Source organism: Malus sylvestris, chromosome 15, assembly GCF_916048215.2.
Source record: "Malus sylvestris chromosome 15, drMalSylv7.2, whole genome shotgun sequence".
NCBI lineage: Eukaryota > Viridiplantae > Streptophyta > Magnoliopsida > Rosales > Rosaceae > Malus > Malus sylvestris.
The window spans coordinates 48,354,924-48,380,800 of NC_062274.1; the positions used below are offsets into that span (position 1 = coordinate 48,354,924).

The window sequence follows — 25,877 nt, forward strand, 5'->3', positions numbered from 1 at the left end:
ACAAAATGCATACACTCGTTCTCTAATACATAAGCTTGTGAAAACCCATTTACTTTGTGGAAAGAAAATAACCAATAGCATTATATGACAGATTCTATGAGACAGGTGAAATTATGCACCAGTGTAATTTAAGAGGGGACATACCGCAAGCCTTTATTTCTTTACTATTTCATCTTTAAGATCATCTTGGCTTCCATCTCTGAATGAAGAAGGATACTACCTTTTCAATTAGGTTGGTCGGGCTCCCTTCATGTCTCAAAAAAGAGCTTTGTATCTTGCACTGTATAATTATAACATTTGTTTCTTGTATTTTGTAAAGAAAACAAAAAGAACAGCTGCAGGTACTCTTGCTTCAATGGTTTAGTTAAGAATTTACATTTGTTGAAGCGAGTTGGATTCAAATAGACATTAAGATGACGAGGTGCTGTTGAAATGATTTAGAAACTTGACACTGTTAACCGTACAGTCTTGCTTTTGATATCTCTCTTTTGAAAACTGATAGTGGCTATGATAACTAATCGCCAGCTAGAGAAATTAGTTTTTTTTTTTTTTTTTTGTGGTTTCATGTAATAGTGTGAACATTTATTTTTGCTTTTAGAATTATTATTTCAGTTTTGCACTTGACTAATTATTGAATGATTGGATAAGTATATGTTTCTTGAAACATTAAGCTGCTGTTAAGGCACTTTTGTTTCTAACCAATAGTTGCCTTGTGGGACCATGCAGACAGCAGTGGGTGTTTTTGGGGGTGAAGCATACACAGATGGGATAGATGTACCTCCTCTAATGGTTGCAAACGCTGGGAACAGTAACCATCCTGCAATTTCAAGTCTAAACTCCCCACCATTTATAGCAGTGGAGCTTTGCCGCGAACGTTTGGTATGCCATGTTAAAAGTTAAAACTAGTAGCTATGTAGGCTATGTATAGAAGGTACAAAGAAACACACAGTGTGATGGGGTCTGGTTTGGGTAATTTGGACTCCACTCATGCAATAAAAATAAGAAAACCTTAGGGAAAAGGATTTGAAAATCCTGATTTCAGTAGTTGTTTTTTATTCTCAATGGTGTAACATTACGGCACATCCTTATGCGGTTTATATAGAAGAATTCTATTTTATTCTGACCTGTCAAGGGCTTGTCATGTTAGATGTTAATGCAAATTTGATACCTGGATCCACACTACCTATACAGAACTCTGAGCCGGCCCCCTTTTGCTCGTCCAGAATTACAAACTTCTGTGATGATTTATTTTGAACATATTTTATTCAGCTATTTTTCACACAAATTGAGTAAAGTGGTTCATTTCAAAATTTCCTTCTCTCACCCTTCACACAACCACTGGGTTTTAACTGGACATTGTACTTAAATGTGTGCTTTTCTCTTCTCCTGCAGGGTGTTCATCCATGTGACAAGAGGAGAAGCATTAGCGAGTATCGGCCTTTTTTTCCTGCAATTGATTTTTCACTGGCAAGTGACTTGTTGCAATTAAATTGACAAAAGCTATGGCCGTCGGTTGACTAGCTTTGGTTTTGGTTGCTTGTCCAAGGTTCTAAAAGTCGCTAGGTACTAGTCGGGCGGCAGGCTGGGGCCTAGCGCCTAGGCGGCTAGGCGGGGCCTAGGCAAGCGCCTAGGCGGGCTAGGCGGATTTAAGTAAATCTATCATATTTCATGTAAATAAGTGTCTGCTTCTACTTGAAATATATATAATTTCATCATAAACTACAAAATAGAATGCATATATATCATGAAGTATTGGAACATAATGAAAACATGTGAAATAAGGATATAATGTTTGTTCATTCAAGTATGCAACAAGTCTCTTACAATTTATTGGAAAAAAAACAAAATGCAAAATGAAAGTTATGTATTTTCTGTCTAAGTGAGTTGCAGGCTAGGCAGGTGCCTAGGCAGGCTAGGCGGTGGGCTGGGGCCTAGGCATTAATCGGGGCGGTGGGCTGGGGCCTAGGCGGGGATTTTTAGAACAGTGTGCTTGTCTAACCATCAACTTTGATTGATTGTTTAGATAGAAAATGAGGACGACATTTTGTGGACGCCTGACATTAGAGAGAAAAATGAACAAGTGGCAGCTAGGGGACTGAAGTTTTTGAACTGGTGATCTCTTAATTACTCTGAAGTTCCATTGCATTTTTGGTAACTGCTTTCTTTATTATTCATGACCACAAAAAGAATCATCGAGGAAAAGAAAAGGTGAAAAGAAAGAGAATGATATCTAAACTTAACTTAAAATTGTGGCGAGCAACATGAATTCTTTTCTTGGTGCCTACAGGAAAATTGTTATGTTGCAGGTATGCTGCGCCAATTCATGTTTTTAAGGTGTTGGCATGCTGTCTTGTAATCCAAGTTTTCTCCAAGTTTTTAAGGTGTTTAGTTTTACAATAAATCTTATAGATCGCACAAGTTCGTCAAGTTACATGTTAATGATTTAAGTTATAGATTTCAGCTATTTTGACAATTGTTCTTGTATTGGCAATGTGGAAAGGTGTTAACTGTTAATTCTTTTTTTTTTTCTCTTCTCTCAATTGGTCCAGGTTGTGGACGCGTAAAGAGAAGGAGATTGCAATTGTTAGTCACGGTGGATTCTTGATTATCATTTTGTACGAGAGCGTGTTACGATACAGTTTGTTCCATCTGTTGATCAACCTGCGCATCTCCTCACCAAGGGTCTTTTGAACCCTCGCTTTCTGGGGGATGTTAGTGTAGGATAATCCGGTCATGATTTATTGAGCTAGGTTTTGTAATCCTAAAGGGCTTTGTATTTCTTTAGCTCCAAGTCATAGACTTGTATAATTCGACCACTCCTCTTCTTCCCTCTTCCCACGCTAGACGGTGAAAACTAATAGCTAAAAACAAAATGGTTATTCAACGGAATTCTAAGTACGTACCATAATTTGAATTGCGTCGGACTTTGATCAGCCTGGAAATTAGAAAACATCGTCCGAATGCTAGCCTCGGCACTTCAATGCAAGATAATCTGGATTTCTGGGTCCTTGGTTTGTTAATGTACGCATGATTTCATATTATACGTGGAATGAGAGATCAAAGCAAAAGGGATTCCAAGAATTTATCATATTAATGTTCAATAATACGTAATCATCGGTATCAAAAATGCTCATCACATCTAATGCAACTGCATATTTTTACTGTATAAGTAATAGGAAATTCAATGGAAGAAGTAAATTGATTTTATAGGACCACAAAAAATTAACTAGTGTGAACAAGTGAGGCTTGCTTTAACTACGATCTCCTTACGAATATGAGAATGTATCCTATAATGATAGAGAGAAGAAGGAATATACCAGCAGCCATGATGTTGACATTAGAGAACTCTGTAGATTTTCGGCTACTTTCTCCCCTTAATTTTTCGATTCCACTCTTCTCCAAACAGGAGTCAGATGCCGAGGGAAGCGGCACCACCACATCCCAGAAAGATTTGGTCACTGCAGATGGGGCGTCTATTTCTGGTTCCAAGATTGTTGAGTCATCTGCTGGAGCTTCCATAGACAACAACTCGACACATCGATCTTTCAGAACCTAAGCAACCATGGAAAGCAAAAGGTCAGAACAGCTAACACATTGAACTAAAGAGAGTAACTGAAAAACTCGTGCTTGATTGAGTCCAAATAGAGTTCTTCAGAACCAGAGACGGAAAGGGAGCATCATCTTTTTTCCAATTTCCTTAATATATCTTTAGTTTATAAGTACGAACCTCAAATGTCTCGGATGGCTGTAGGTAGTCACACACAAATGTACCCGCTAACCAAGGAACAAAGACTCTTCGGGGAAGTGAAAGATTGCATGATTGTCTGTTTTAAAATGCATAACAAATGTGGTCAGTACGGTGACCTACATTCAGCAATGTGAGCGGCAGATTACAGGACTATGGAAAATCAGAGTGGCATATAATCAGGCATAATTCAAATTCGTAGTGAAAATCTCTGTTTATTAAAACATAACAGCCCTAACAGACCTGAATGATTGAAGAACAATTTGAGAAACAGGTGTTTCACTGGATATCCCATCTCTTGGTTCCTGAATATCAGCACCATTTCTTGCTTGCTGGCCACTAGTTTCAGTTGGACCCACCTTGCCATCTGCCTCATCACAGATGATATCTAGTCTACTCTGCAGACTCGTGATTATGTCATCCTACAAACATACAAGCAATCCATGATTTTACAGGATATGAACACTAAGAGGAATTAAAACTAGCAAAAACCATATCATGGAAATATCAAAACAAGGCCTTTGTGCGATAATTGCAAGCAACACCACATTTAACACAAGACACTGCAAAAGTTTTCTTTCTACCACATCAGAAAACACTCAGGCCTCGTTTGACAGAGAGGATTGGCTTGGATAGGACTATTCACTATATTAGAGGTATTTTAACGGAAGAAATGGATGACAAATTCCTTCTTTTGTCCAAGTTGAAGGTTACTCATGAAGAATAGTTGTCCCTGTTAATCGTATCATTTTTTTGTGGGGATTAGTAGGGACAAATATTCTTCATGAGTAACCTTCAACTTGGACAAAATAAGTAATTTGTCATTCATTTCTTCCTTTAAAATGCCTTCAATTATAGTGAATAGTCCTACCTAAACCAATCCTCATTATCAAATGAGGCCTCAAAGTTTAAAAATTTAACACCATATCATGGAAACAAAAAATTCCTTAAATACATAGACCCTTGGATTTCCACAATATGCACAAGATACTGCCAATTGATTCAAATGACCTATGTAGATAAGGATTCAAATCTAGTAGAATGAAGCTTCTCAACATCTTTACTGCAATTCTGAAACCAAAATGCAATAGATATTTTGCTACCCGACTCTGCTTAGGAAATCCTAGTAACATGGACTTTGAAAATGAAACTGGACACCTTCCACAGAGACAATGGACCCCAACTCCTTATTTACCAGAACTAAATTAAATATCAAAATTAAAATTAAAATTAAAACTTTACATTTGGATAAAAGAAAACATTTACCCGAATTTCTAAAAAGGCAATGCAACAGTCAATGATAAATGGGATGCAGTACAGTCAACTAATGATAAAATGTGGATTTCAAATGTTAAGTGTTAGCAGACTAAAACATATATTAATTTTCAGTGTAACATCAGGAATGGCTAAATAACAGTGACTATCTCTTGTATACCTTAATATCAGCAACAGCTTGTGAAATTGGTTCTTTGGGATTTAAAAATGCAAAGGAACACACAGAACCGCTAAAATCAACAACACCAACAGTATCTTTCTGGCTGCAAGCTTTACAATATAGATGCATATTAAAATAGAAACTCAAAATGGAAGAAGCAATTCATGGAAAAAAAAAAGAACTTAACAGGAAAATTAATAATGCCTAAACAAACCTTCAGTATCTTTCATAAATGGTAGAAGCAACTCGACTTCATGCAGACCATCCGATGTGCATAGATCATCGTTAACAACCTAAAGTTGTATGCAAAACAGAGAAATCTGGATGAGAACTTGAAGCTAAAAGACTCAACAAGGGGATAGCACAATTCAAACACTCTGCTTTAAGCTGTAAATATGATTAATGATTTAGTCTGCATCAGTTAAAAAATGTAAAATTAACCACAAGGTTCAATCAAAATTGAATTTGTGCAGTATAGGCAATTTGAGAGGGACTTGATTACATATGTGATGTTGGTGTTGAAATTGGTTAGTATCGCATGCAAAAATTAAAAGGCAGAAACTCAGGGAAAATTGTAGCAAGCAAGCTTAACTCAAGGACGATAATAATTTACTCAAAAGGAAAGGTCATATTTTGTTTAAAAAAAGTTGAATCTATGACTAAAAGTGCACCACCTTAAGACACAGATCAAGGTTTTATTTATTAATTTTTTCTGCTGACTGCCTTTTGATGAATTTTTGTTTTATTTTTTCCACAGCTAGAATATGGTTAAATTCCTCATATTTAGATCTGTAATCATAGAGGTAGCAATAAAATTAAAAGAAAAAAGTTACTCCACAAACAAGAACGTGGGTTTCTAATATCACCTATAAAGGTTTAAATGATAACGAAAACTTTTAAGAGTCCGGCTGATTGCTTTAAATATAGTCCCTACTCCCTAGAGTAGCAAGAGAACACTAGTACACCTTGAATTTGTCTTCGAGCCAAATTAGGTTCACCTGAATAGAAGAAAAAAATATATAGGCTCGAACCTAGTGGTAACCAAGATTCTGTCAGCCTACTAGAGATATATTGAACCTCTGTGGCAATTGCATATATGTCAAAGCCAGGTCCAATAAAGCACACAGGAACTTTTTATCCGCAAAATGATGAATGTTTATTCATCACTTTGTGGATAAATTTGTGTTTATGATAAGTCTATTTGCTAATAGATGAAAATCGTCGTTAAAATCTGGCTTAAACCTAATTTTGAGAAGCACAAAACAAAATTCTAATATGACGAGCTGTATCAACTTTCTCACCTACAACGACTTGAAATAAACAAAACGTACCTTAAAAGTCTTGAGATATTATAGGTAACTTTCTACAGCACATTCCTACAGGCATCGCTACCAGATTTAGAATACTTCTATCAACTTGCAACGAAAACATCAAAGTTGAAAAGAAGAAGTTGCGCATGCAATGAAGACTGAGAAAACTTTTACTTTGGAATTTAAGACATATATGGTATACTATTACATCACAGATATCATCAACATACAAATCAATAGAACCAACCCATGGTAATCCAGAGCATTAACAAAGACTCCATCCAGTGCACTAGCTTACACACAAGAATCCAGCACATTAACAGGCATTCGAGGTACCACAGTTTTGCATATTAAAAAAATGTGCACAGTAATTTTCACTTTCAGAGGAACAAGTCAATGGCCTACTTACCAAATTTCCATCAAACATGGCTTTTGCACTTCTTAAATCTTTCGCATGAACTGAAATACCATGACAAAGGGCTTCACTAAAAGTTTGGAGATTTGATGAATTCTTGTGAAATATGGGCAATCTGGGAAAGAATAACTACCATGAGAAAACCCAAATACCACTATAGTACTAGTGTTGTAACAAAGCATCAATAACCAAAAATACTATTATTAAATTGGATAGACCACCAGTACTATGAGAATGCAATCTATCAAGTGGGAGAGGTAGAAGCTCAGTACAAGTTACATTCAATTTAGGATTAGGCATAACCGGACCTGCCATATCTCTCGTTATTTAATGCCAGAAGGTCAAGGAAGTGGGTGACCAAATGACAGGGGAGCCGGTGACCGAAGCCCCAGTGAACGGTGGAGCAAAATGAAGGTTGCATTCATGATAAAGATCTCTGGGGAAACCGCTAAAATAAAGATTGAACATGTGGGAGGATCGTAGCTTAGATCTGTGCCAAGGTTTTAAGAAAAGAAATTAGAATTGTGATCTAAATGTCGTCAGTTAACCAATTTTTTGGAAATTCTTTATTATGTGGATTCTGTCCAATCCATCTGAATGTCGTCTGTTAACCAGTTTTTTGGAAAGTCATTATATGTAGATTCACTCCAATCCAGGATAACTGTCAAAGTGCTTAAAAGAAGGGTTATACTGACATAGGTCTGCTTCTGGCCGGTTTAGCAATCTAAAGTCTTGAAAGCTCCTATGAATACTCGAGCGCCGCAAAAGGCAAAGGGTTTAGATTTAAGGTTCAACTTCAGTGTTGGCTTTGGATATGACTCAATAGTGGATAAGAAATCAACTGAGATGATAAATAAGGTATGCCACTAAGATAGCATCTTGGTTAGATATTGATAGTTTAATATACTTGACAGTTAGATAATCAGCTCACTGTTTGCTGTTGCTTGAACTGAGTTCATCGTTTACTTTATGTTTGACGGAATCTGTATCCTTTCATGTTCTTTTGATCAACAAAATTGGGTGTTTTCAAAATCAAAATAAATGGCATCGGTTGTTTTAAAATTTCAATCCATGATGAAAAGGGGATTTCAAAATTATCCTCAATTGGGCTACTGAAAGGAAAAGTAGATTAAAAAAAGGGTCCTAAATTTTAGGTGTGTGTGAAAATCACAGGAAAATTTATTTTGAAGTTTTAAGAGAATATAAATATAGCACAAGAGCACTCTGGTAGGCAGGACTTTCAACAACCTGAACTATTGAGAGGAAAAACAAATTCCTACATATTCAGAAGCCATAAATAAAAGAAATCCTCTACTTTCAGTTAAATAAAGATCATTAAATAAGAAAAGCTGACAGTACCTGATATCAAAGTTGTACATGCACCTAAAATGTTGAAGGGAATTTAGGACCCTTCCCATTTTGAAGTCACAAGGCCTTAGGCTACTTGACGTAATATTTGAAGCTACTGCACAATTTCGACATGTCCACCTACAGAAATAACCTCTTTAGTCAGCCTGAAATAAAATTTGACAATTTAAGAGGGAATAATTGGGACAATTCAGGTTGGAAGATACCTCCTTGGACTATAACAAATGTGAATAAGCAGTCTCTCATCCCAATCAATCTCTGAGAAGGGCGCTGCTTTGGCAACTCCCATTACAGTCTGCAAGGGCCTTTTCCATTAATAAATAAAAAAATCATTTTTTTTCCACAGATTTGCATATGTTAGCTACAAGTTTAAAATGAATATAGGCAGTCCTGTATTGATCATAGCTGACCCATTATAACCAGCCAAGATTTCTTTACTACTTGATTTATGATAACTGTAAAATTTCCACATGTTGTATAAGACCTAATTTCATGAATTCCAGCTTTACTTGATATGCCTAACGGATCGCATCAACATCCAACAGCCAAAAGCTCACTATGGAAACCAAGCCTTCACCAATCAATCTCATATTTATCCTTCCAACATATTTCACCGTGACTAAGCAGGGATTTACGCACAGTTAAACCCACCATCCTTTTGATGCGGAACCAAAGTGGAGTCTGGCCTAAATCAAAGGGTGTTTTAATCTTTTAATCTCTAGGCTTTTAGTATTTTAATATTTAGGGTTTTAGTCTTTTGATTTCCTAAAGAGTCAAAACCAGATATCTTTTATTTTTGTTTTAATTTCAGTTTTTGGCGTTTTCTCTTCCGCTACACTACCTAAATTCGCTGCCCAACTGTATCCTACATCACCTTCTACACACAACCAAGCTCAGAGAGCACAGTCCACAAAGTAATGCTTGATCAACATTTTAGCAACCAGAATCAAGCTCTACAAAGAAACATCCATATATCAAATAAGACCAATCGAATTCGGGACAAAAGAATACCTGGCAAAGCGTGATGTTCGAATTCTTAAAAGCGCTATCACTAGCCCAAATGTATATGCCAACCACTTTCATGCCACCCACTAACATTCTAGACACCTGAAACATCAAATAAATTGCGCCGTCACAACCCTTATTACAAATACACAAGCACAATGAGCAAAACCCAGAAACCAGATCAAATATTGTAAATTACACAAACGCACAACACAACACAACACACACACACAAATAGGAATATAAATATGCAAGCATAGATATATACAGGAACATTTTTTCTTATATGTTATTGTTTACCTGACGGGCATGTTCAGCGACCCAGTCCTTGTCAATGGAGAGAGAGAAGGAATCGGAGGGCTGAGATTTGGGTTTAGGCCCCTTTCTCTTGTCGTCCTTGGCAGGCTCGAGGACGGAGCAAGCAGGCGCTCCGGCGTCGTTCGGCGGCGTTGGGATCAAATCGAAGACGAAGCCTCGGTCTAGAGAGGAGCTGAGCTTGCCTATGAGGAGCCCCACCTGAATTTTCATAACCAACAAATCAAAAACCGTAAAACTCAGAAGCAACAATCTTTAGAGAGAGAGAGAGAGAGAGAGAAAGAAAGAGAACCTGCACGGGGGTGGAGGATTTCTCGAGGCGATCCTCGGCTAGTTTGAGCTGGGTTTCCTCGCCGACGACGGCTTTCACCATTGTTGCACGGACGCTGTGATTTTGTGGCCGAACCAATGAGCTTCATCGGACTCGGTACAGGAGTCGTTTGTTTTGTGTTAATGGCCGGGCCGGGCTTGCGAGTCGCGCAAGTTAGAGCATGATCACGGGTCGGCCCATTAAATCAAAACCAGGTGGTGACATAAGATTTTACTAAATAACATCAAGACCATTTTTCGTGTCAACCATGCAATAGTTGAATTAACTTACAAAATTATCATTTATATGCCAACAAAAAAGCTTCAACCGAAAGAAGAGTAAAGGCAACGCTATAACTCATTTTTACAAATGAAAAACACCAACAAATTTCAAGTATTGTTATTTAAAAATTTATACGTAGCTTTAGATAATATGAAGTGTAGTAAGTAATATATGGACAAGCGAATATGGACTATAAATCATGTTAAGTATGGGTTGACATGGGAGGCAAGGTACAACTAGCCCCAACAAACAAAAGATCGAGTTGAGATCGCGTTGTGTGCATATGAGTTTTTACTTCATTTTAACCAACCCAATTGAATTTAAAATAGAATTTGACATGGCGAGTTAAGTTGATCCAACCTAAACTACACCCCTAAGCGTACAAGATTTGCTCAAGCCTAAAAACTATTATGAGTGTGTATATATCAAAAAGGTTTTTTTGGAGCTTCTACCTATACCCAAATTCTATTTCTTCCTACTAAGCAAACTTTTGATGCTCAACAAAAGTTTAGGGCCTGTTTGGTATCCTATTTGAAATTCTTTATCATTTCTCAAAACATTTCTTAAGAACATTTCTTGAAAACAATTTTCTTTAAAACTTAAAAACTTGATTGGTTTGTGATTTAAAAATTTTAAATCTTATGACTTAAAATAGACAAAGAGATCTAAAAAGAGGGGTCGTAGGAGGGGGAGAAAGAGGAGAGAGGATGAAAGAAAGTAAGAGATGATTGAAGGAAAGAGAAAGAAGAGGGATGATCGGACGAGATAAAGAGGAAAAAGAGTGAGAGAAAAAACCGAAAGAATGAAGAGAGCGGATTGGGGAATAGACGAAAAAGGTAAAAAAAAGGAGAGATAAAGAAGAAAAGAGAGAGATATATAGATTTGGAGTGAGAGGGGAGGAGGGAGAGAAAAGAAAAATGTGAGTTTAAGTTAAAAAACTCTAAAAACTCACTTTTTATGTTTTTAGATAATAGACTATATTTTTTAGTTAGTCTTGAGTTCATTTTTTGAAAATAGTCCTACCAAACAAGTTTTTAAGGCTTAAAACTTGAAAATTGTTTTTTAGTTTAAAAAGTTGGATTCAAGTAGAGTACCAAACAAGCCCTTAATGTTTTAAAATTTTACACTTTTTATCTAACCACTCCTCTAAAACTACTCATAACATATCGCAAACCAAACTAAGGGGTGAAGTGTATTGAGATTTAGATGAACTTTTGTTGAGTTTTTTAGTGATAGACTCTCACAGATTTGATAGATTTTTACTCACCAGTAAAAGCTCTATAAAATTTCATACTTTTAATGATATACTTTTGTGAAAAAGAAAGAGTTAAATGATAGACTTTTGCAATATTTTTAAAGAGTTGCTTATGTTGTATTAAATTGATTGGTAATGTGGTTTTGTATTGGGATCAAATCAAATCAAGCAACTGAAATGAACAAAGTTTTGGTGATTGGAATTGGGGTTTTGGTTAGTTTACTACTCCATTGTGAAGAAGTTGATGCGGTAGAATATATAGTGGGGGTGAGAAAGGATGGAGCCCTCATGCTAGGGATGGCAATTTAATCCGTCAAACCCAATCTCCATAGGTAACCAACCCAAAAAGTTTGATTTCGGGGATCAAATATTGGGTTTTTTATGGTTATGGGTAACCGTTGGGTAAATTGTTCGGTTTCGGGTTCAATTATGGTTATAGGGGTATTCGCCCTGAACCCGTACCATAACCCGCCCCGTTTTCATTCTTTAATAAAAAATATAAATAGTTATTATTTATATTTTTTTTATAAAAGAATGAAATCCCCTTTTTTTTTTCTCCAGCAACTTTTATCATCAATTGAGGGATTCTGGGATACTCCAAAGGTCTTAAGCGTGCAAGACTTCAAGGGTCTATAACACTAACTTTATTCCAAAAATTGTAATGCTTTCAATCAATCATGGAATCTGGAAGAACTCAAAGGCCAGAAAAGATGGTTCAATACTTCAATTTTGGGGAGAAAAACCTATTTGTTTTCTCTTACAAATTAGCAGCCGCAGATATTGCTTCAAGAATCAAGCCTTCAACTTTTTGCAAATCTCGAAGTTTCTGAATCCATCAATATATATGTTTTCTTCAAATTATTCTTCTTTGGGGTTGAAAATTTCGTAGCGGAAAATTCTATGTTTTCTTCAAATTATTCTTCAAATAAAGGTCTGCCCGATTCTATGTCCCTTGATGAGGTAGCGGAAAAATCGGTGAATGACTTGCTTTCATCTAGCAACCTCGAGATAGCTTGCATGATGCATAAATTTAGTCATGTCCCTCGGATAGATCATCTTGAATATTAAAGTTTCATAACAAAAAAGTTATAGGTATAATCAACATACCTCAATTCTGAAAATAAGAGTTGCCTTCTCTGAGGAGAGGGCTTTAACCTAGTATAGGGTTTAGGTAACTAGACAAAACCTCTCACTTAAATGACCAAGGGAATTAAAAACAGGGTTCGAATGACAAACCTGGGCTTGTTTATGAATCAAATGGTCAGTCATCTAAGCAAACCTTCGCTTGAGCTCAATTTCTATATCTATTGGATCAAGTACTTTGAAAGTCATGGCATTCCTAATATTTGTGTACTTGTTAAAAACACTTGTGTACTTGTTTAATTAATTGGTTCTTTCTTGTTTAATTAATTGGTTCTTTCTTGTTTAATTAATTACTTTGTTGTTAATTTTTATTCTTTTAATTTTGTTTGCAGTAATCCATTATGACTAAAAGGAAATTTCGTTCTCAACAATCTGATCCAATTGATTCTAATCAAGAATCTCAACCAAATCCAATCGTTCAGATTCAAGAAGTACCAAATCACACTACTCAGCCCCAAAATATAGCAACTCCGAATGTGGTTGATACTCAAGATTTAGAAGGTTAGGGTGAGAAAATGGTTGAGGAACTTGGAGGTAAATGTAATACATCGAATCTCCGAAGTGAGGTATGGAAACATTTCACTAGACAACTTATTGATGGAAAAATGATGGCAATATGCATGTATTGTAAAAAGAAACTTGGTGGAGCAACCGTAAACTGCACCAACCATTTGCGAAATCATTTAAAGGTATGTGTGTATCATAAACAAAAAAGATTGAAGCAAACATTGACACAAAATAGAGGAGATTGAAAAGTAGAGCTCTATGCATTTGATCAAGACACTGCAATGAGAGAGCTTGCTATAATGATAATATTACATGAGTATCCTCTTTCCATGGTGGAGCATTTTGGATTTCGAAGGTTCATGACTGTTGTTCTACCATTGTTTAAGTTGGTGTCAAGAAACACAATCAAGAGTGATATTTTTAAAATTTTTTATTATGAGAGGTCCAAAACAATGCAATTGTTGGATAAGATAAAAGGCAGAGTTGATATAACTACTGATATGTGGATTACAAATAACTAGAAAAGGGGATACATGGTGATTACAACACATTTTATTGATGACTCTTGGTTGTTACAGAGCTAAATTATAAGGTAATTTTTTTTTTATTATTATCATGTTCATTTAACTTCTAATTTTAGGATTGTTTAGAGACAAAAAAAACAAAAACTTAGACTTTTAATTCCAGAAACATAAAACCATAAATTATAGGTAGATATAGTACAAAGTATCTAAAACAAAAATAAGTCCAAAGTTTGAAGAAAAAAATATTTCATATCTTTTTCCATCATCCTTGCCCAACGTACCAACACCTAATCTAAAACAACTAAACAACCTAGCCAATTTACTAAGATAGTGATAATTGTTGTACCATATTTCAGAGGGGTTCCCATGTCAAGATTGGTAGTTTCATAAGGTGTTTTTGAAATTTTTGTGTGATTGCAAGTCTGAAAGGTAGATGGCATAAAACTTGATTGGATTCTTTTTAATAATTATTTTTCTTGTAATTTTTTCGTCAGGTTTATCTATGTCGTTGTCCTCATACCGCTGAGACACTTACAAATGCTTTGATGGATTGCTTGCTAGATTAGAACCTTAATCGTAAGTTTTCTACCTTAATTGTTGATAATTGCACTACGAATGATTCCATGATCTAACAAATACTTGAAAAGCTTTCTACTAGTTCACGTTTGCTAGCTGGAAGAATTTTTCATATGCATTGTTTTGCACATATATTAAGTTTGATTGTTAAGGATGACTTGGAAATGATTGGTAGCGGTGTTGAGAGAATTCATGATCGTGTTGCTTATTGGTCAACAACACAAAAGAGAGGAAAAGATTGAAGAGGCAACACGTCAATTGAAAATTTCAACCACAAAGAAGTTGGTGCTTGATTGTAAGACTCAGTGGAATTCCACGTTTTTTATAATTCAAACTACCTTGATCTACAAAGATGTTTTTTATCGTTTAAAACAACAAGAATCACAATATAAGTGTTTACCGGAGGAGAAAGATTGATTGATGGGAAAGGAAACTTGTGAGAAGTTGTAATTGTTTTATAATATCTCAGAGTTGTTCTCTGGAACTAAATACCCCACTGCCAATCTTTATTTTCCAAAAATATGTGAGATTAGAATTTCATTGTCACGGTGGCTTAACTCTCCATATGATGAAATAAAACATATGGCTATAGCAACTGTTTTGGATCCCAGATTTATAATAAAGTTGATTGAGTATTTTTTTTCCTCTCATCTATGGAAGAAGTGCTTCAAGTGAAATTGAGAAAATTCGCAACATTTGTTATGAGTTGGTGAAAAAGTATGGGTCCAATCTCAACTCCAACGTGGGGTCTCAAACATTATTTGCTTCTTCATCACACTTGAATTTGTTTGAATTTGAAGATATTGATCTTTTAATGGACAATTATGATCGTTTTGTCTCTAGTACGACGACCACATATAATGTGAAGTCAGAACTTGACCACTAAAATGAGACTATTTTGCCTAGAACATCTGACTTAAACATTTTTTGTTGGTGGAAATCAAATGTCACTAAATGTCCAATCTTGAGCTCTTTGGCCAAAGATATTTTGGCTATTCCAATGTCTACAGTTGGGAGGTTTGTAAGTCCTCACCGTAATGAACTTCATCCAAAAACGTTAGAAGCCTTAATATGTGCTCAAGATTGGTTATGAAATGAAATTAAGGGTATTCAAACTCTTAATATTATCTGCATTGTATTATATTTTTTGTTCTTATATACTAAATCTACTTTATTAATATACTTTCAATTTATAAGCTAATGTAAGTTTGCTCTTTTATAAACAACTTCTTCTTCCGATGAGCATACTAGTTGCTGCTCCAACTTTGAGGATGTGGATGTGGATGAGGTAAGTATTGGTAATCATGCATATTATATTTTTGTTACTGAATAGTTACATACATTGGCTTATTTCTTTTTTCATAGTTATATACACCGAATTGTACATACATTGAATTATGCATATTAAATTTTTGTAACTGATTATTTTTTAAATCATGCTTATTTATTTTTCATTGTTTTCATTGAGTTATGTGAAGATGGTTGTGAGGGAGGAACTGGAACATCATGAATTATAGTTGCTTGTTTTGTGGACACAACAAAAATATTAGTTGTTATTATGTTATGTGAGCAAGGTATTAGGTGGAGCATTTTGGATTTCTTTTCTTTTTTGCAACTAAATTTCTTGTTTTTGCTGGAGTATATTGAATTATGATCAACTTTTCCAGAACATCTAAGTATTGTTGTTATGCTTTTAAGATTTCCATTTGAAAGTGGTTGATGTTTTGGATATGATCATTTTAGTATCCATTTTGTTTGTTTAAGAATCACCGTTTAATTAGTTAAATTTTAGCAAGTGTGTTGTAACACTTGCTTCATTTTTCATAACAAAGAAATATCATAAATTCATAATGGGAAAACTGTTATCCAATGAGTTCGGTTACGGTGAATACCTGTTCGGGTTTTTTATGGTTTCGGGTACTGGGAAAACAAATGGGTTCGGTTATGGGGATGGCACATCCGAACCCAATCCGCCCCGTTGCCATCCCTATCTCATGATGACTTGTCTTATTGGACTCAAGGCAAGAAGTTCAAGGCTAAAGATGTTCTGGATAACAAGACTTGTTTTCAATTTGTTTTCATGCATCATCAAGTTTATTAGTTGGTTTTACTCAATTTATTTTCTTTATTGTTTTTGGAATAGTTTTCAAATATACCGATCATAATCTCTATGTAGTTGCTATATTGAACGAAGATAGCTTCGAGCATTGTGACCAGTATGCTGGGCGGATGGATAGATATCATTCAAGAAACGATCATGTGGTGTTAAAGAAAGGCATAAATTATTTCATACCTAGTGCTAGTGGATCTTATTGTGAAAAGGGAAAGAAAATTTCAATTGATGCGGAGTGACTATGTAGTTATAAACACGATTGTTAATTGTTATGCTCCATGGCTAATTATCTTTACAAGATCATGCTATGTTGAAGTAATAATTGGAGTTATATTTTCAATCAAGTCGGTCATTTTTCATTTAATAAATTTTATATTTTCGAACAATCAAAAGAGAGTGGGTTCAACATCAGATTGAGAATATTAATAACACAAGGACACGGTTATTTAAATTCTCAAAGAACGATATAACCGGTGTAAGTTGACTCAACCTAAGTTGCACCCTTTAAGTGTACAAGGTTTGCTCAAAGCCTAAAAACTATTATGAGTGTGCGTATTTATCCAAAAAAAATGTTAGCTTGTATCTATACCCAAATTTTATTCCTTCCTACTGAACAATCTTCTGATGCTCAAGAAAAGTTAGTGCTTTAATATTTCTCTTTTTATCTAACCACTCTTCTAGAACTGCTCATCACATATCAGATCAAGTTTTACCTTCTATTATTCCTTGCCCAACAAATCCCAACCAAACTAGGGGTGTAGTGTATTGAGATTTATATTGACTTTTGTTTGAGTTTTATATGGACTTTTGTTTTCAATTTTAAAAGTGATTGACTTTCACGAATATGATAGATTTTTACATACTATTATAAGGAAGACTTTGGTTCCATTACTTGGTTGATCAAAATCTTAGATTGAATCATATTATTTTGAATACCTTACTTGAGGAACAAAATGTTAAATTTCAGTATTAGTAAAAAATTTAATAACAAAAATTAATAATTCCTTCTAAAAGCATGCAAAGATTAATACCAAAGGGGCTTTTAATTTTTCCCTCAATTTTAAGTTGTGTGAAATCTGATCAGATTTTTTTAGGAAAAATTACACATAGAGTATACTTTTAATACTTAATTTTATATTGAGATAACACTTTTTAACATTTCAAGGAGAGATAAGAAATAATAAATGTGAAAGATGACATCATTTGCTCTTTTTTTCTCTAGAGTTTAACTTACAAAAATACTTTTTATTTTTGGTATCTTTTCACATTTCTCTCTACATCATTGAAGTTGTTCGTGCCACCTAGGCGCCTTGTTTCTCGGGGTTCACACTTCAAAGAGATGATGTAGTATGTAGAGGTTGGGCATCTACACCTTTTTGCCGCAAGAAAGAGCTTCCCATCATTAGGTGAAGCTAACTAGTACAAAAGCTAAAACAATTATATTTACACTTAGGAATAAGACTTTAGAAAACCTAATTCAAATTTATTTGTTTCAGGTACATCAAATATGCCCTCCAACTTTTTAAAAGGATAAGAAAAATTGATCCAAGTGAACAAAATACCAAATTACAAAACAAGCATCAATCTTATATCCTTATACATTTGGACATCGTTCAATCAACTTTCAAAGGATTGAACACATGATGGAGCCTGCACAAGAGAAATTAAATTAATACACAATGATTAATTTAATTTGAAGGAGGATGTTACTTAACTTTGAAATTAATTTGATTGATAAAAAAGTAAATTCTTTGGAACTTACAAGTACCAAGTAAGAATCAATCTAACCCAACTCAACACAAACTAAGCTTCCCCTTTACTAATTCTTCTAAAACTATACAAATTGATTCTATTAAAAAATATATAAAACTGATTCAATTTCGTGCTCTACGATGCTCTTGATTCTTTTGTAACCTTCACCTCCCTTGCATGAGTAAGAAAGTTGCATATATATTTTTTAAGTATTAAAGTCAATTAAGTTGCATATATATATATATATATATATTTTTTTTAAGTAAAAACAGTATACAAAACTAATTTTACATGTATTTGAAATTAATTTTGCAAAAATGGTCGAAGACAATTTGAACTAGTTCTGCAACAATGGTCGATGACAGGTTAAATTGATTATGCAAATATGATCGAAGACAGGTTGAACTAATTCTGCAAAAAAGGTCGAGGATGGGTTGAACTGATTCTGCAAAAATGGTCGAAGATAAGTTGTTCTGATATTGCAAATGATCGATGATGGGTTGAACTGATTCTGCAAAAATAGTCGAAGACGGATTGAACTGATTCTGCAAAAATGGTATGGTCAAGGACTGGTTGAACTGATTCTGCAATAATTGTTGAAGACAGGTTGAACTGATTCTGCAAAAATGATTCAGGACTGATTGAACTGATTATAGTAATAAATGAACTAAACTCAAACTACTTATAGTTTCAAAACTTATTCTGCATCAATAGTCGAGGATTGGTTAAGCTTATGGCACATATTAATTTTGTTGGAGTTGTGAAGGCTGGGTTCTATTAAAAGCCTAAAATCTTAGGGGTATGGTTGGTATTTTAAAACATTGTTTTCATGTTTTTGGTAGGGCTTTAATTGTTTTGATACTTTTGTCTCTCCTTGACATGGTTAGAAACTAGTGGAGTTCCTTGAAATATAGTAAAAATTGTTACCTCTATATATAGCTTCCATTTTTTTATATTTTAAAATAAATTTTTTTTTGTTTTTAAATATGATACGTTTAAATTAAAATGGGTACGCTTTAAATTAAAAAAGGGTACATTTTTATTACAAAATATATGTATTTAATCGATAAAATAAGTGAATAGATTTTTCATAAAAAAAAAATACATTTTACCAAAAAAAAGTGATTATTATTTTATGAAATATGGGTACAATATAGATATATGAATGGGACCAATGGATACATTATAATTTATTGGTATAAAAAAAAATTATGTATGGGTACAAATAAAAGTTTAAAATATGGGCACAAAAGAAATTAAATATGTGGGTACAAGTTAAAACTAAAAACGAAATTGGTACAGATTAAAAAATTGTTACAAATTAAAAACAGAAATATATGTACACAATTTAGCCATAAATATATCAAATGTAACATTCTAACAATAAATGGATATACTTGAAATGGTTAAATAATTTTTAATTATAAAATATAAAATATGCTGACATGTAAATCTGTTATTAGTGGAATAATTGTGTGGATAAAAGTCAAGGGACCTTAATAAAAAAATGGAAAATGAATAAGGTTCCAATTAATGAAATAGAAAACTGAGGGATGAAAACCTAGTTTCTCCCTACTATAGACTCTATAAAATACTATAAACTTTAATGATAAACTTTTGTGGAAAACAAAAAAGTTTTTTTTTTTTAACAAACGATATTATCTACACTACAAGGTGGGTGAGTGGATTGAGCTTCATAATGGACTAGCAATGATTTGGTTCAAATTTGCTTTTGGCAAGAATCAAACCTAAGACCTCTCGCTTACAAATGAATAGGAATACCACTATAGCGTAGTATTAAGTGGCGTGGAAAAGAAAATAGTTGAACTTATAATGATATACTTTTGTGGAAAAGAAAAGAGTTAAATGATAGCCGTTTTGTAGAATTTTAGAGAGTTCAATGCTAGAATGTTTTTGTTTCCTCTAGACGTTTTTTTTTGTGCTCACGAATTTTAGTAGTGTGACTTTTTCCTCAAGTCACCTATGAATCTTGAAATTACAAGAATGCCCCGATGACGGAGCACACGTGATACACACTACGTTTGACAAAAATTCTCCATTTTGGGAATTTGAACCACATTATTACTAGTTCATTGTGAGGCTTAGTCCACTCTCCCACCCCTTAGTGTAGATAATATCGTTTGTTCAAAAAAAAAAAAAACCTCATTTTGGGTGGTTAATTGTCAAAAGAAATTGATTTCGATAATCCCTTCTTTTCTTGAACTTTGTTATTTTGGAAACTTTTAGGCCCATAAAATGGTGCAGGGTGGGTAAGAAGCCACAAAAAGCCCAAGGTAAAGTCAAAGTCCAAGGTCCAAGAGATTTAGGGGGTGTTTGTTTTCCCTCACTAAAGTTCACTGGACTGGACTAGACTAACTCTTAGTGTAGTCCAATGTTTGTTCCAAGCAGGGACTACTTTTAATGGTACTACGAGGGACTCGCCTCGACTAAAACCCTCGTTAGGTGGTCTTAGCGAGACCCCCCAAAAACATCCGGATTGCTAAGACCTGCTTCCTCTGCATCTGCTTCACTACTCTGCATCTGGTTAGCTCAATGACTCCGCCATTAAAGCCTTGACTTTCACGCTAACGGATTTGGGGCCTAGGAAGATGACAGCTATTTGATTTTTGATACCGTATCTGATAAAACCCAAATGACAAAACCGAAGTTATATTTTTTAAAAATGCTCGAATTGCATCAAACATGCTTCTGGTTTGGAATTTTAGCATCCAAAATGCTCGAATTGCCAGACCCAGATGAAAAAAAAGCTCTGAGAAATCCAGATGACAAAAACCCAACCAAAATATGATTTTGAATCATTTAGAGAGATCCTGAAGTTTCCACTACAAAGGGAAGATTGTGGAAAAATACAGAGGATTTTTTCTGAGAATGAATGAAAATGAATGGACTTTATTAATGAGGAAGAAAGTTAGAGAGATAGATAGAGAGGGAGTTCAACAGGAAGACAAGAGAAAGAGAGAGAAAGCATTAGGAGAGTGACAGAGAGTTCTAGAAAAAGAAAAAAATAGATTTGTTTGTTTGTTATTATTCTAGTTGATAGTCTGACACTGCATTAAACGCTTCACTAAGTCAGTCCAGCTTAGTGTAGTCTAAGCCAGTCTAACTTAGTCCCTGAAACTAGTCCAATCCGAGATAATCCGGTGCAACAAACACACCTTTAGAAGATAATACTTTCGTACGCTAAGAATCGACCATTGACTAGCTCAACCCAACTAGATTATGTAAAGTGCTTTCCGACCGGCAGAGGCACGTGGCAAACCTGATAACTTTATGGTGCAATGTTTCAGGAGCAAGTCTACTCAGACGTCAATCAGGCTCGTGGGCAACTCGCAATCAGAAGCAGAGGCCTATGATGGGACGCAAAAGTGGTTGTGTGTTGCTCAGAAAGGCAGGGTTGGATAACTAAGACCGAGCAAGTTGCTTGGCTGCATCACTATGAAAATGGGTGCCAACTCGACTAAGCATATGTCATTTCATTGCTGAATATCCTTTGAATAGGTGAAAATGTGTTAGTACTCTACTCTACATAGGTGGCACATTAAATGCCAGATTGGGGAAACCCAAGGCTTGGAAGTCCACTAAGAGCCTATATAAAGGGGTAAGAACCTTATGCAAGGGGGTCGAACAACTGAGAAAATAGAGAGCTCATGTAATTTGCCGAGCGTTATTTGTAGTCTTGAAATCCATACAATTCGAGCAACATAATGTTTATTGGATATGGATAATCAAATAAGTGATCCGAATAATTCAATCATAAATGAATTTGAATACGATTTAAGACTAATTTGTTTCCAACTTTTTTTTTTATATAACAAACGATATTATTTATACTTAAAAATAAAAAAAATCTTAAGTTCGATTCCCCTCGTATACTTATTCAAACTCAATATGTTTACGAGTTTATTTGTACACACCTCCAAAATGGATCTCGCAATTTTTCCAAATTAAAAAAAAAATCAGTGTCCTAATCTTGTGTTTCCAAAAAAATAAAAATAAAAAAATAAAAAAAATCAAGAATTGTATTGTGAAAATTAAAAGACAAATTCTCACCTCTACGTAAACCAACCAAATCACGCCCGAAAAGAAAATTCTTTCCATTTTTTCTGATTACTTTCAACCGAATCCAAAATCCCCCACCAAAAACCCTAACCCTTTTCATTTCCAATGGCTCCTTAATCCCCAACCCTAATTTGATTTCCTCGCTCCTCCGTGTTCTCCCTCCTTTCTCACTTTCCGATGGAGAACTACTCCAACTACTCCAACCACTCCTACCCGGACTCCCGCGACTCCTCCCCTCGCTCCCGTGAAATCGACTGCGACACCCCTTCATGGGACGACCAAGCCTCCTCCGCCACCTCCACCTACAAAGTCAAGTTCATGTGCAGCTACGGCGGCAAAATCCAGCCCCGCCCCCACGACCACCAGCTCGCCTACGTCGGCGGTGACACCAAAATCCTCACAGTCGATCGCAATATCAAGCTCTCCGCTTTCATCTCCAAGCTCTCCTCCCTCTGCGACACCTCTAACGATGCCGTTTGTTTCAAGTACCAGCTCCCCGGCGAAGATCTCGACGCTCTCATCTCCGTCACCAACGACGAGGACCTCGACCACATGATGGTCGAGTACGACCGGCTCTACCGCGCTTCAGCTAAGCCCGCCAGGCTCCGACTCTTTCTCTTCCCTCTTGACAGCAACACTTCCGCTAGCTTCGGCTCCAGCGAGACCAAGTCCGAGCGCCAGTGGTTCGTCGACGCTTTGAATTCGGTTCAGATCGGGTCTCCCGATGGATCCTCTCCGACGGCTCCGGTCACGGCCTCGCCGACAAACCCCGATTTCCTGTTCGGATTCGATAAGGGTTACACGGCTGTGCCGGTTGCGAAATTTCCCAACTCGGTCACTCCGCCGACGGTTCCCGATTTGCTTGTGAAAAGCACTCTGGTTGGATCTGGGGATCGCCACACCGGAGAACCGGTGATGTCTCAGGCGGAGATTCAGAGGCAGATCCAGGAGTTGCAGAGGATGCAAATCGTTGCTGGTCACGAGCCGACCACCATCTATCACCGGAAAAGCGACGAAATGGGAAACCCTATGGGTTACACCGGCGATTATTACACACAGAAACTGCCAGAGAACATTCAACCGGCGCAAGGGTCGTCTTCGGTGGGAATGCCACCACCTGTGCCATTTCCAACTGCGTATATGCCAGAGAGGCACATGAACACTGGGGGTTATCCGGTGACGACTGCCCCATCTGGACCGGAGCAGCCCGTTTATCTCATTTCTACTCCGACCGGTGTATACCAGGCTCCCGCCCCTAGACCGGCGACCGGTCCAGTTGGTCAGGCATACTATGGAGTACCGCAGAGGATGGCACCAGAGGTGTACCGGGACGCTCAGGTGTACAATACTGCCGTGGCAGCACAGCAAGCACAACAAGCTCAGCAGGCACAACAAATTCAGCAGGCACAGCAGGCTGCAGCTTATAGTGAAGGGTTTGCACAGGTTGGGTATGACGCCGTCGGGAGGCAGGTATACTACACTGCAGCAGGAGGTGTCGTTTCTTCATATCAGACGGTTGCTCCGGTGCCCGTAGATGGGAGACAAGCTGCTGCTGGTGTATTGAATCAAATTCAAGATGGTAAGGTTGTTGTTTCCATGGCACCCCAAGCGTCTGCTATGTGACAAATATAAATAATAAAATTCATATATAATGTGTTTGTTCTTTTGTTTTCTAATGGTTCTACAGTTTAAATAAGAAGAAATAAGAATTTAATTGTATGGGTTTGTGGTGGATGCGTCTCTGGTTTTGAAATTGAAAACCTTTATTGTTATGACAATTAACATTGTTTCTTGTGTATATGAGGAATTGTTTTAGTGCAAAGTATTGGGTTTCTTTGGATTTTAGTTGTTCCTGAATCGAAAGTAGTAGTGAAACACTGAAAATACTTGATACAGATATTGTGATTGAGCCTTTTGCGTGAAATGTAGCTGCTGTAGTTACCCAGAAACGTGACAAGAGCCTCGATAAAGATTGTAGCAGCGTTTTCTCCTGATATGTTAGCAGCTTTCGTTACCTGAAAAGTTGATTAGTATATCGATATAACTGTCATTCAGAACGTATGGCATCTGTTCATAATTAATCTGCAGTTTTGGTGTAACTTCTGTGTTTGCTCTCTTTTCTATATTGCTCTTAAATTGGTAGTAGAAGAATACAAACACATGAATGTTGTTATTGAGCTTTTTGATTACCATGCTGCTACTTTGGGTACAAAGAATGGTGACAAGAACAAGGATAAATATGGTGGAAATATTTTAGATGTTAAAGTGAGTAGTCGTAGTTCGGGTTATGATGCATATATGTGTAGACCATGTGGCGGGATCTGCATCAAAAATATTTTTTGACCTCAAACGAGATATCGCTTGATAGTTTGTTTATATTAACTTAATGTGAGGTCTAGTCTACTTTATATTGTAATAAAATGCAGTAATGTGTGCTATGATGTATTAACTTAATACAAATGAAGTAATTGTTGATTCTTCTTATCCAGCCTGGTTATCATGTGTATCCGAGGAATTTTTCTAGTGTATTTATTTCGTCAGTTTTCGGTTTGTTGGTCTTGAGTTGAGGATTGAGATCCAATCTCCGTGTCCGGGGCACGTGGAGGAGGAGATCTGAACTGTTCAAGAGAGAAAGGGATGTGAGTTTATGAAGTTTTTAGATTTTTGTGAAGTGGGTCAGTGGAATGGGCTAACAAGGCGCGTATGGTTGAAATGGAGTTGTCCGAAATTCTTGATCCGCCTGTTCCGGACACAGATTCAGAGTGGATCTCGATCCTTCATTTGAATGCTGACTTCATGGATTAACTACAATAATGTGTGGATCATGGGAAATTGGATAAGAGTGCGGCGTGGGTTTGGTGGAATCTGTCTGCATCATATTTTATATGCAGTTAATTATTGGTGAGTGTTAATTATTGGTGTTTGTTTTTTGTTTATTGTTGGTCTTTGAATTGGAAGTGGTGTTGTAAAGGCTTAAAAACACATGAATTGTGTGATTTAGTTTTTCGAGTGAAACAAGTTGTTGATTTGGTTATTAAGAATGGTGACAAAATACAAGGATTAAGGACAATACCATTGTTGTTAAGTTTAATATTTGTAGCTCGATTATGATTTATGTCGCGCGGTGGCTGAGGCGGGCGTATTCTTGCAAGCACGTGTATAGCACTCACGTGACCAGCCAAGTTGTTGCCATTGTGGTGGATGTAACTACTTTATTTTTGGCCTTTCCGTTGCAAATTGCAACCAAAAGGAGCTGCAACTTACACGTTATTGTAAAGAGTTTTAACAAAATATTTTTGGTATTGTTCATTTTTAACGAAAATAATATTTTTACTTTAAAAAGTCATTAATGGTATTATTTACTTACAATACCTTTTTGCTATTTTGATTAAAATTCAAAGTTTTCAAATTTCTTTCATTAGTTTTTCTTTTAAATAAGGGAACTTTAACGAAAAACATCCGGTACTGTTCACTTTAACGAAAAATCACATTTTTACACTAAAAAGTCAATCTTGGTATTATTCACTTTACCATTTATTTTGTCCTTATCATTAAAACTCAAAGTTTTCAAGCTCTTTTCATTAGTTTTCCTTTTAAATAATTGTTGTTGGTTTGTTCTTTTCCAGCCTGGTTTTTGCACTTTTGATTCTGTCAGCCATTGTTTTGTTATCCAAGTGGACTATTATTATATTCATCATCATTATTATCATTCTAGATGTGGAACTAGATTCTTTAATATGAG

The 25,877-nt window shown here is 35.8% G+C and overlaps 2 protein-coding genes across 3 annotated transcripts; one reads left to right on the top strand and one right to left on the bottom strand.

The window, feature by feature from the left end:
* Window positions 1-3,072: 3,072 nt before the first annotated feature.
* Window positions 3,073-10,050, bottom strand: LOC126601779 (uncharacterized). The gene is made up of 11 exons (XM_050268535.1): window positions 9,886-10,050; window positions 9,579-9,794; window positions 9,285-9,380; window positions 8,480-8,568; window positions 8,265-8,393; window positions 6,900-7,020; window positions 5,395-5,473; window positions 5,181-5,290; window positions 3,989-4,167; window positions 3,728-3,824; window positions 3,073-3,552 (listed from the first exon to the last, which is right to left on the bottom strand). The coding sequence occupies exons 1-11, from the start codon at window positions 9,964-9,966 to the stop codon at window positions 3,256-3,258; spliced, it is 1,494 nt and encodes a 497-aa protein (XP_050124492.1). The 5' UTR covers window positions 9,967-10,050; the 3' UTR covers window positions 3,073-3,255.
* A 12,073-nt stretch (window positions 10,051-22,123) lies between these two features.
* LOC126601781 (uncharacterized) lies at window positions 22,124-25,207 on the top strand. Of its 2 annotated transcripts, none has more exons than XM_050268537.1 (2): window positions 22,124-23,714; window positions 24,625-25,207. In XM_050268537.1, the coding sequence occupies exons 1-2, from the start codon at window positions 22,313-22,315 to the stop codon at window positions 24,657-24,659; spliced, it is 1,437 nt and encodes a 478-aa protein (XP_050124494.1). In that variant the 5' UTR covers window positions 22,124-22,312; the 3' UTR covers window positions 24,660-25,207. The 2 variants fall into 2 exon arrangements, with proteins under 2 accessions (XP_050124494.1, XP_050124495.1); XM_050268538.1 differs by lacking the exon at window positions 24,625-25,207 and adding an exon at window positions 24,032-24,623.
* The last annotated feature ends 670 nt before the right edge of the window (window positions 25,208-25,877 follow it).